General features: G+C 43.7%; 1 protein-coding gene across 1 annotated transcript in view; it reads right to left on the bottom strand.

The window, feature by feature from the left end:
* Positions 1-10,529, bottom strand: part of NT5DC2 (5'-nucleotidase domain containing 2) — a gene marked incomplete at its 5' end in the record, with an annotated part of 52,230 nt that overhangs the window by 16,425 nt on the left and 25,276 nt on the right. Inside the window, 4 exons of the mRNA XM_019505228.1 lie at positions 3,160-3,241; positions 8,178-8,279; positions 9,149-9,251; positions 9,880-9,940. Coding sequence (XP_019360773.1) covers positions 3,160-3,241; positions 8,178-8,279; positions 9,149-9,251; positions 9,880-9,940 — 348 coding nt within the window. The remainder of the gene's footprint in view (positions 1-3,159; positions 3,242-8,177; positions 8,280-9,148; positions 9,252-9,879; positions 9,941-10,529) is intronic.

Here is a 10,529-nt window from a genome sequence, read left to right as displayed (position 1 = left end):
CCGCCTCACCGGAGGCCCCCGCCCTTCCCCCCCCCCCCCCCCCCGCCCCTGCTGTTGGGTGGGCAAGGGATGACTCACCATGACAGTGTGGCTGGCACAGGGCTCTCAGCCACAGCTGCACTAAGCCTCCCCACCCCACTCTGCTCACCTGTGTCAGGTCCTACCCGCTGTACCACAGAGGCCCCCAGGGGGAGAAAGAAGCTAGCTGGGGGGCCCTGCAGCAGGCAGCCCACATCCACCACCCTCCCACACCCAAATCTGGGGGTGGGGGGGAATGTGTCCCCCCCATGCCTTCCTAATGGATCATCTCTAGCACCCAAACTATCCCCAGGAGTGCACACAGCAACAGGGAGCCAGTGCCCCCACTCACCCCCCAGACGAGCCACCCACCTTACAGAGACATGTCCTAGGCAATCTCCAGAGTGCATCATTAAGCAGAGAACTCCAGCCTTCCACACTTACAGAGGTGGTCTCGAAGATTGCCTGTGGAAGGGTGCCCAAGGGAATCTGAGGCATCTCTCTAAGTGGGGAGAAACTGTCCTGCAAGATTGGGCCCCTCTCCAATGCAAGACAATAGGTAATATGCTTTGCCCAATGAAGCAGATCTGCTGTGGCAGGATACTTCTCTCTAAAGCTGATGCACTTAAACAGCTGTTACCAGAGCAATTCAAATTCCTGTTACGTGTCAACTACAGATGCACTGATACATTGGTATATTGGATCGGCACAGATATAAAGAGAATTGACTGTATCAGAAATCAGCCTGATATGGTCGATATTTTGGCTAATAAACAGCCCGTGCATGCACGCAGCTGCAGCACAGCATGTAGGCAGCAAGGAGCACTGGAGGGCAGTTTAGAGAGCTATGTGAAGCTGGTAAGTCTGATGTGGTAGAAGGGAAGAAGGGAAGATCTGGGCCCCTGCAGTGAGGGAGGAATGGGGCTGGGGCAAGTGCTGCCCAGCCAGGGTGGGGCAGATGCAGAACAGAGCTGTGTGCTGCTCATCCAGGAGCTGCTGGTCTGGGGCTCCTGCCACAGCTCCAGCAGCTCATCCAGGAGGGCATGGCAGGGGGTGTACCCCCAGATCCACATGGGGTGGGGCAGGGTGGGCTCTCCCCAGCAGAGTAAGGTTGCATGCAGGGCTGGCAGCGGCACCACTGAGGGTGCTACAAGGGGGCTGCAGCCATCTCAAAATTTGCCAGACCCCCCCACAACCCTCCTCCCAGTGCCACCACCACCCACCCTGTGCAGCCCCACTCCATGCAAATCCAGGGTCACCCCCCACCCCTTCCCCCATGACCTGTGAGAGAAATGGAGGGAGGAGCAGCGGGAACTGCTAGGCAAGCACTGGACCAGCAGGCAAGCCCTGGACCAGCTGCTCCCGGATGAGCAGCAGGCAGCAGTGGGAACTTCCCCTCCACTTTTCCTTGTGCCCCCCGGACAAGCCATAGCTCCACCCAGCACCCGCCCTGGCAGTGCTTGCCCTAGCCCCCGCCCTATTCCTCCCTCACCATGGGGGCCCTGATCAGCCTCCTCACACCCCTTCCCTTCCCCCACACCAGACTTACCAGCTGCATGCAACTCTTCAAGCTGCCAGGCTGGTATTGGAAATTGGATCGGTATCGGCCAATATGGCTCCCTAAAAATCAACTACCGGTATCGGCCCCAAAAATCTGTATCGGTGCACCGCTAATGTCAACCTTTTGTAGCTAGGACTTGCACTTAAGACCAAGATCATCTTAGCACATAGGTGGACAATTTTGGCTGGAGAGACACTTAATGATTTTTGGTAAGGTGTCAAGCACTACACACAAAATATTTTAGAAGATATCATTTTAACAATTTAAAGATGAAAAACAAATAATATACTAAAAATCAAACATGTACTATGACATATTTTAATGTGATTTCACAAAATATTTTTTTCCCCCGATTCATGATTTAAGTAGTATATACACACATACATATATTATACACACACACACACACACGACAACTGCGTAATAGCTCAAAATAATGTCTCTCATATATTGGGGTGTGTGCACAGTGGGGTACTTGTGTGGGGGGCATGGTGTGTATGTGGGGGGGGCTGCCCATAAGCTAGATGCCAGGAACCAGCTGGAAGGGTGGAGGTGGGAAGGGGAGGAATAGGACAGGGGCTAGGGCAAGCACTGCCAGGGCAGATGCTGGATGGAGCTATGGCTCCAGCCTGCAGTGCTATACATGGGGGTGAGCCCTGCTGGGGCAGCCCATACTGCTCTCCTGTCTGCATCTGCTGAACAATCCTGGCCCTGACCAGTGGACAGCTTTCTGGCTGCGCTGTTCCTAGTGTGGCTGCAGCTGCCCAGGTGCTCTTTGGCTCCCCCTGCCTCCAGCAGCAGCTGCTCCACTGCCCCCTGCTTCTGCCCCTGCTGTGCCACTCCAGTCAGGGGGGAATCTACAGCCAGAGAGCTCCTGCCACTGCACATGGGGCTCCAGCTCTTGGTTGCTTTGTACCCACTCTGCCTGCCCAGCTCAATAGGCAGCCACCTGCTGGCAGAGTAGATGATAGGCAGTCAGGAAATGGAACTGGAGCTCCAGGCAAGGGGGGGAAGCTGCAGCCAGGCAGCTCCTGCCCCACCTCATGGGGCTCTGGCTCCAGGTCCCAGTTGTCCTCCACCCACTCCACCAGCCTGATGCAATGAGCAGCCCCCTGCAGGCAGAGTGGGTGGAAGGCAGCCAGGAGCTGGAGGCCTGCATGCTGGGGCAGGAGCTGCCCAGCTGCAACTTCCCTCCTACCCAAAACAGTGCAACAGAGGCTTGAGTAGGAGGAAGAGGAGCCACTGGGGGTAGCGGGGTGCTGAGCAACATTTGGGCAGCTGAAGCCACACCACAATGAGCCCTCTTGAGAAGCTGTGCATGACTGGGATCATCTGGTGGTCTGTCCCAGGTGAAAGTGGGCAGGGCTCAACCCCATCTGAAACACTGCAGCAGAAACAGCGGGCCAGATTGGCAGAGGGAGGAGGGCTGCAGACTGCACCTCCTCACATTATTATAGGTTTTCTACTTAAGGGATGCTGCTCCAGGGCTTTGCCAGCAATGCGCAAAAATTAATATAGCTAAATTAGTCACTGTCATTCCAGGAATGATTAGAAAAGTAAATCAAAACAGTAAGTATTACCTCTTTGTAGATCTTCCCTTTTTCTAGTTGGCTTATTTTGTCCCACTGCAGTGAGCCTTTGTCATCCAGTTTTCTGAATGGTCTGAAAAGGAATGGGAGAAGGCTAAACAACTCATATTTAGCTGTTACCAGATAGGGCTATAAGATCAAGTCATGCTGCTTGTTTGCAAACCTGTACACAAGTGAATTAAGTTAGATGTGACCTTTCTACTCTCTATGTAGACCCTTCTCATAGGAATAATAATCTAGTCCAATCTTATTTTTTAAAAGCAATCAATCCTTCCACACCAAAGCAGATGTCCCAAAAATCTTCACTCCTTTTTATAAGCTGAAGAAATCAACTTCAAACAGTACATACAGCTATGAGGCCTTCTGCCCCAAAGGACTTCAAAGAACATTCTACTTTGACTACTGCCTTATTGTGGAACAATATACACTGCTCTTAAATTCCCCAATAATAAACAGTCCCTGAAACAGAATCCTAGGGCATGTTCTGATGAGCATGCACATGTGATTTGCGGAGCCTCAAAGCTGTTTGAGGCGTCACAAACCACATGCAGTGCATGTGCACCCATTCACTGTGCTCATTTGCAGTGCAGCACCAAAATTTGAAACTAGTGGATCCTGGTGTCAAACAAATAAACAAAAACCCCACCAATAAAAAGAGAGGTGCAGCGCACATGGCAGCTACCAGAAACAGAGTTCTGAGTGGCTGGATCAGCACTGTTGCTGACCCAGGAAGCTCCCAAGTAAGCTTCCTCTACCCAACCTGAGTCAACTTGCCATGCACCAGAACGTGCATGCAGGAGCATGTCCTGGGACAAAAAAGCAGCAACACAAATGTGAGCTTATCAGAGGCATGTTTTTTTCCCCCCTCTGCAGAGGCATAGTTTAAATGTTTCCTTTTTAAGGTAGGAAGTAAGTTTTATTGAAAGGGATTGTGTGTAGCATGTAATTTGTCACCCACGGTCTTAGTCTTTCAGGGGAACTTTCTTGGTCCTGAAGTGAAGCCTGTTGGGTTGTACAGCTGTAAGAGAGAGATTTCATGAATAAATTAGTTTGCAAAGAGCAAGGCAAGAATGGGCCACTGATGAAAACTGATTATGAAGCCTGTAGCCCAGAAAGGATATGGTTAAGATCTGTTAAGAAAAGGAAAACTACAAGTTAAGTAAAGCCTAGAAAAAGTGTTAGGATTTTGAAGAGTTGCTAAAAAAAGATCTAATAAAGAGTCTGCAGAGCCCTAAAAGGCCAAGTAATCTGGCAGTCCAGAGAAGGGGAACAAACAAAGATCACTGTTAGAGCTGCAAGAGCCAGGAGCCTGCAATCTCAACTAACCAGAAGGGAGGCCAAGGAGCCCAGAAGTCAGAGACTGTGCCCATAAGAAGTGAAGACGACCAGAAGCAAAGCCAGCCACAGTGTATAGGAAGAATAAACTAACCAAGAGGGGTAGACCCTCCCTTTTTGTCCTTGTGTTTTACAGGATAGAACCACCACTGAAGCATCGTGAAGTTTGCTGGATACAAGAAAGAAATCAAGCTTAACTGTGTTATGTGTAATAATTGTGTTTTACTATGTCTGTAAAATGTTATTACTATAAATGATTGTGGTGTCAACTATGCTGGACTATGAAACGTAAAGCAAAACTCCTTGAAAAGCTATGAAATACCTGAAGAGTGGCTACAAAAATGATGCATCATGCAAAGCATCACCCCCATGACCTTGCAGAGTTCAGCCATGCCAAAGATCAAGGCTACCGAATTATTTGTTTTGTTATCCTTAGTTTCCTTTTCAAACCCCTTTTGTTTTGTTTGTGTTAAAATTAATATATTTTAGTTTGTATAACAGAAATAGTAATGTAATTTTATTAATTCCCCAAATTTGTGCAAAAATTAGGAACACAAAGTAAAGTAAAGTGACAGAATCCTAAGGAAGACCAGGGCCCCCCTGTACAAACAGCATACCTAGTTTCCATGGCAAGTTAAAAAAGTCCTAACCCTTAAAACTTATCCAAATTTTTACAAGATGGAAAGGTACTAGTAGTACTATAACAACACCACCAAGCATCCAGGTAATATTCAGCTGCATATTCACGCCAACAAAAAGAAGGAAATTACTTAGGGTACCATCGTCCCTGTTCCTGGCTCAGTCCCAGGCTGGAAAGTGAGAAGCCTAAGCACTCTCTCACTAGTTACCAACAATAGGCAAAAACGTCAGTCTTCTGTCCAAGTAATGCAAAAACACCATCTACCTTGCTAGGCCCAAGGGGTGTATTGTGCAGAGAGAGTGATGACCTCTGGAGAATTGACTGGGTTTCTCTTTTGCAGCCTATATTAATTCTGTAAGGGAGTGTTAGGGTGACTATATTTGGATCTTGGGGAGCATTGGATTTGCAGCCAAATACAAGGCTTTACTCTGTCTCAGCAAAGCTACTGACCACAAGGCAAAATGATATATTAAAAATAACATTGCAAATGCTTAGGCAAGCAGTTTTCTAACAAGGTCATAGTGTTGTAGAGTATAGAGCCCACTGTGTAAGAAGAACAAGATGCAGCCCACCAGCTATTGTCAGGAGACAAGGCAGAAGCAAGACCTTGGAGATGAAGAAGGAATCAGCAAGAACCCCAAAAGAACCAGCAAGTGACCGGAGGAAGCTGGGGTCAAAGTTTTGAGCATACACTCTTAGCCACTCATCCTTATAGGCCCGTGGGCTGGATGAGAACCCGGGTTCGAAACAATTTTAGGATTCTCCCCCCAAAACCTGTCAGTCCTTTAGCTAAATTTAAATGTAATCTTCAACCTCAAATCATCTTTTCCATAATGTTTGTCTTCCTCATTTAAATCAAGATACTGATTTAAAACAAAGAAAGGATTATGTTTATATGCATTTAATAAGCTAATAATGTACCATTAATTACTTCCTTAAGCCTTAAAGCAAGTGAGAAATGAAGTGCCTACCTTTGAGCAGATTTTAAGGATACTGAGAACATGAGTGGGAGCACAAGCTCATGCTCAAATGAAAATAGACAATATTGTGCAATACTACTTCCACCTGGTATACAAACACCAAAGTTCTGCACCAATAATTCTTAGAACCTTAAGTCATCTGGACTGCTCCACTTTCAAAATTTATGTTAGATTAATTATCATTAGACTTATTTAAAAAGTTGGAGGGGCACTAATCAAAGTTCCAAACATAAGTTACAGAAACAAAATTTGATCATTCATAGGTCATTAACTTCCCTCACCCACTATAATGCTCTAAAATGGTTTCAAATCACATAAAAAAAACATAAGAGTAACAGTAAAGTTTGGTGGTAGAGAACAAGTAGAAGGATTGTAACCATTTTATAATTCATTTGTAGGTGGGTATGGCAATACAAAGTCCTTGAGCTGAGTTTACAAAAGAACACTGACTGGAGACGAACACTTAAAAGCTTCACTTAAAATTGAAGACATATCTAAAAATAAGGTGCAGTAGTTTGGTTATTTCTCAAAAAAGATCCAAGTAACAACGATAACTATGCATGTTCTTGCAGAAGGTGCCGTCCATATTGTTCCAGGGGGTCTTTGATATAAGTGTGTATTGGGCAGAATTTTACACGGTTGCAAGGGGCACATCCTATTGATGATCTGGGGAAGTGGGGCAGCAAATTAACTAATTGTGACCACAACTTGGTATTGTATCTAGGTTTTTTTCCGAACTGCTTACTTGATGTCAAAAAAGACTGTTAAAAGTTAATTATCTTAAACACATTCATTGTTTCTGCAGTTAGCATTGAGATATGGTCTTCTCCAGGTTAGAAAGCACAACTCCATATTCATACTAATTCAATATAGATTGATAAGAATATTTATATTCCTAGGTAATTAGTTATACAGTAAATTTAATGCAGATGAAAGATGCTAGATTTACAGCATTAGATTTTGTTCTTTTTTCAGCTAGCGGATACTTACATTATAGACAGTGGTAGCAAAGGTTCTTAGTGACCTCCCAGTTTACTTATGCCCTGAACTATCTTTTCTTCATGACTATTATACCATATACCTTGATAAACCTGTCAGTTCTAAATTACAAAGCGTGTTTTGTAAAGAGTACACATAACCACCAAGAACTGAAGGTATGATCAGCTGTGACATGTGTTGTGTTCCAAGTGGCTCTAAAGTGCTCTAAAAAGTGAAGGTAGAGATGTACATCACTGAAACAGATCTCCTTTTGAGGTGCTTTAAAAATGGCCCTTGAAAAAACAACTTTGAAGATACCTTGCATGGAGCCGTCAGCAAAACAGCAGCAATGCTAGGATACTAGTAGAGATACTGGAGCAAATCTGTGGCGCAGGTCCTGACCAGGGGAACCAGCTTCTAGCCCCTCTCATCCCTCAACACAGGGAAATCCCACTTTATGGGAAAGTTCCCTATTAAAATGCAACTCCAGAGTGGCTCCAAATATTGAATCCTGGGCTAAGCTGCAACGGGGAATGGGAGAGGGGAGGGCAAAACTTGAGAGTTACTGAATACACAAACAAAGCAATAATGCCCAAACATCCAGCCAAAAAATTATATTACCAATTGTTTGAAGCCTTGTTAAAAAAGGCAGCAGAAAGGAGAGAATCTGACAAAGTTAAATCACAAGGCATTCAGCTTTTGTAAGAAGTATTCTGCCCTTTCCCTTTCTTCTGGCTGATTTAATCATGATAAGGCTTTAATTATGTTTATGTCAAAATAAATAGCATTACAATATCAGTTAAACACTGAAGGAGCCAATGTTTTAGAAATGCACTTTCTGCTTCAGATTTCCACAGAATTTATTAACAGAGCTGTGTGCCCGAACAGATGCATTTGGCTAATGAATATCTGAGACAAGCATGAGGGAACCCATCCTAAATCAGGCCTGCAATTTTTAATTCTACACATTACCCATGAACGCAGGTCACAGGACAAATTTTTTGAGGTGAGGCAGGGAGAGAGAGAGGAATGTTCAACTTGGATGAAGTAATGCAATAAACTGCAATGAAACGTACTTGCGTCTATCAGTGAAGAAGTTGGGTTTATCAGCTTGCACAATGACCATGTCAAAGAGGTCCCGCCAATTCTTGCCGACCATGTGTTTCATTCCTTTATCTCTGAAGAAGAGCAAGTGAAAAAAGTCAACAGGTAAGCAATTCCTTCCAATACATATCTGTTTCCCCCATACCTTCCTTTGAGTAAATTCCATAAGGCTTTTTTAGTTTGGCTTAAAATAAAAATGTACTTGTTCAGTCTTGAAGCACAGAGACTTCATAAACCTCTGATTCCATTGTACTGCATGTAAGAGCTGCACAATGCTTTCATATTTATAGCAAGTGATCACTATCTTCTGCTATTGCCAGCAAGGGATTCTCTCTCCTCTACCAGCAAAGCTCAGACCCCAACCCTATGCCTTCAGGTAATAGACCAAGCATGCCAGTTCAGAGGTGTTGCTGTCAGAATTAACAGAAAAACCAATGGCAAAACACTGGCTAGCCATAATTCCAAAAGAAAGAGCAGAAACATACCGGTTCCTCAAACAAAACAAAAGAACTGAAGCAGAGACCGCAGTGGTATTTTTATTTTTATATAATACATATATAGCTTTTACCATAAGCTACTCCCCCAAAAGCTTCCTTCTCAGAAAGTACATTTTCACTGACTACCTGTCTTGTATGCATACCAGCCCAGCCTCTGGCTTCTTTACTTTTCATTCCAACCAGGAATAGCACACACCAACTGCTGATACTTCCTTAGCCTGACGAAGGGTTTTTGAACCCAAAAGCTTGCTTAAAAATTGTTTTCCAACTATTTAAGTTGGTCTAATAAGAGAGATCAGATTCACCCAAAGAACCTTGTCTGCCCACTGAAACATACAACTTATTGAAAGACCCTCTCTGGGAGTTTAAATGCAGTGAGGTTTGCTATACAAAACATGTAGCTATAGCCTATCAATTTACAGTGCATGAATCGATTATATACTCACACAAAGCTAAATGGGCTGTTTGTGATGAGGAAAAGCTTCTTGTTATGATTAACCAGTCGGTTTAGTACAGCATAAGTTTCATCTCCATGGAGAATGTACTTTTCTGTATCAAAAACCACAAAATTGTATTATTATTATTATTATTAAAACCAAGCTTTCAAGAATCTCAACTTTTCCAAAAATAATTTAAGAAGGTTAAATATGATATTGATCATAATTTTCATAGGAATACAGACATCTTTATGCTTGGACACAGTGTCACAATCTTCCAGTAAGGTAAGATAGACAGAGCTGCAATAGCAACAAAATAAGAACTTTGAAACGGTTAAAGTGCAGAAGGATCACAGCATGCCAAAAGGTAAAAAAAAAACAAACAAACAAAAAAAACAAACACACCATTATTACCTGATAGCTTATATGAATCTACAGTGAAAAGATACAGTCTTTAATAGCTACTGGTTTCCTTTATGGTATGTTTTACCTTCAATTACTGGTATTCTTTACTCGCAACAAAAAAAATACAGAAGAATGAAGCAACTACTCTTTTGGTCAGTACCAAAATTTCTACTCCTTGGATAGCTGTTAGCAGCAATTCAGTCTGCCAATACCACTGTGAAGTTAATGATGTAGTTACACAGATATTTTATTGAATTCTTACACTTAGAATAAAGAAAACATGCACACACACAAAAAAAAAAAATCAAGATCAGATTCAGGAAAATGTTACTGACCCATATCTTTCTCAATCCACTGGTACATCATTCCTTTTACATGCACATCTTTAATGGCATCCTGAAAAAAGAGAAAGAAAGATCAAAAAGTTTCAGATTTAAGACTGGCATCAGCATGACTACTGCCTATTTTTGCCAAGAAGGATCAGCAGAATTACAAATGGGTTATTTGCTGCAGGGATACAGAGAGAAACAGAGAAAGCCAAGGATATTCTGAATGGGGATTCACTATTATCATCACCACAATCACCAGAATAAAATTTATGAATTTGGGTGCGATTGTGAAAGGAAAGTCAGCCTTGTTCCATCTGGCTTCAAGTTCCACCTATGGGAATAAAGATAAAACTAATCTGCATTTTTTGTTTCTTTAAAAACTGTTAGAAAAACAGATTTATATCAAAATCAGTATTGCACCAATACTCAGGTGGCCCAAAATAGGACAGCCCAGGTTCCATTTATACATAGAGCCTGGGATCACCTTGTAAATGCAGCAGGCTTCCTTCCCTTAAGTCATTCCATAGTCATTCCCAGGATCAACCTGGGCGGGCTCCAAAGGGATTCCCAAGGAAGAGAACAACACAGGACAGAAGGGGGTTTTTTTGTTTTGTTTTGTTTTTTAAACACACATGCTCGGGGGGGGGGGGGGGGGG

The sequence above is a fragment of the Gavialis gangeticus genome, unplaced genomic scaffold (genome assembly GCF_001723915.1).
Source record: "Gavialis gangeticus isolate Ggan-Ray unplaced genomic scaffold, GavGan_comp1, whole genome shotgun sequence".
NCBI classification, from domain to species: domain Eukaryota; kingdom Metazoa; phylum Chordata; order Crocodylia; family Gavialidae; genus Gavialis; species Gavialis gangeticus.
The sequence above is the reverse complement of the archived record's forward strand: the minus strand, read 5'-3'. Positions and strand labels throughout refer to the sequence as shown.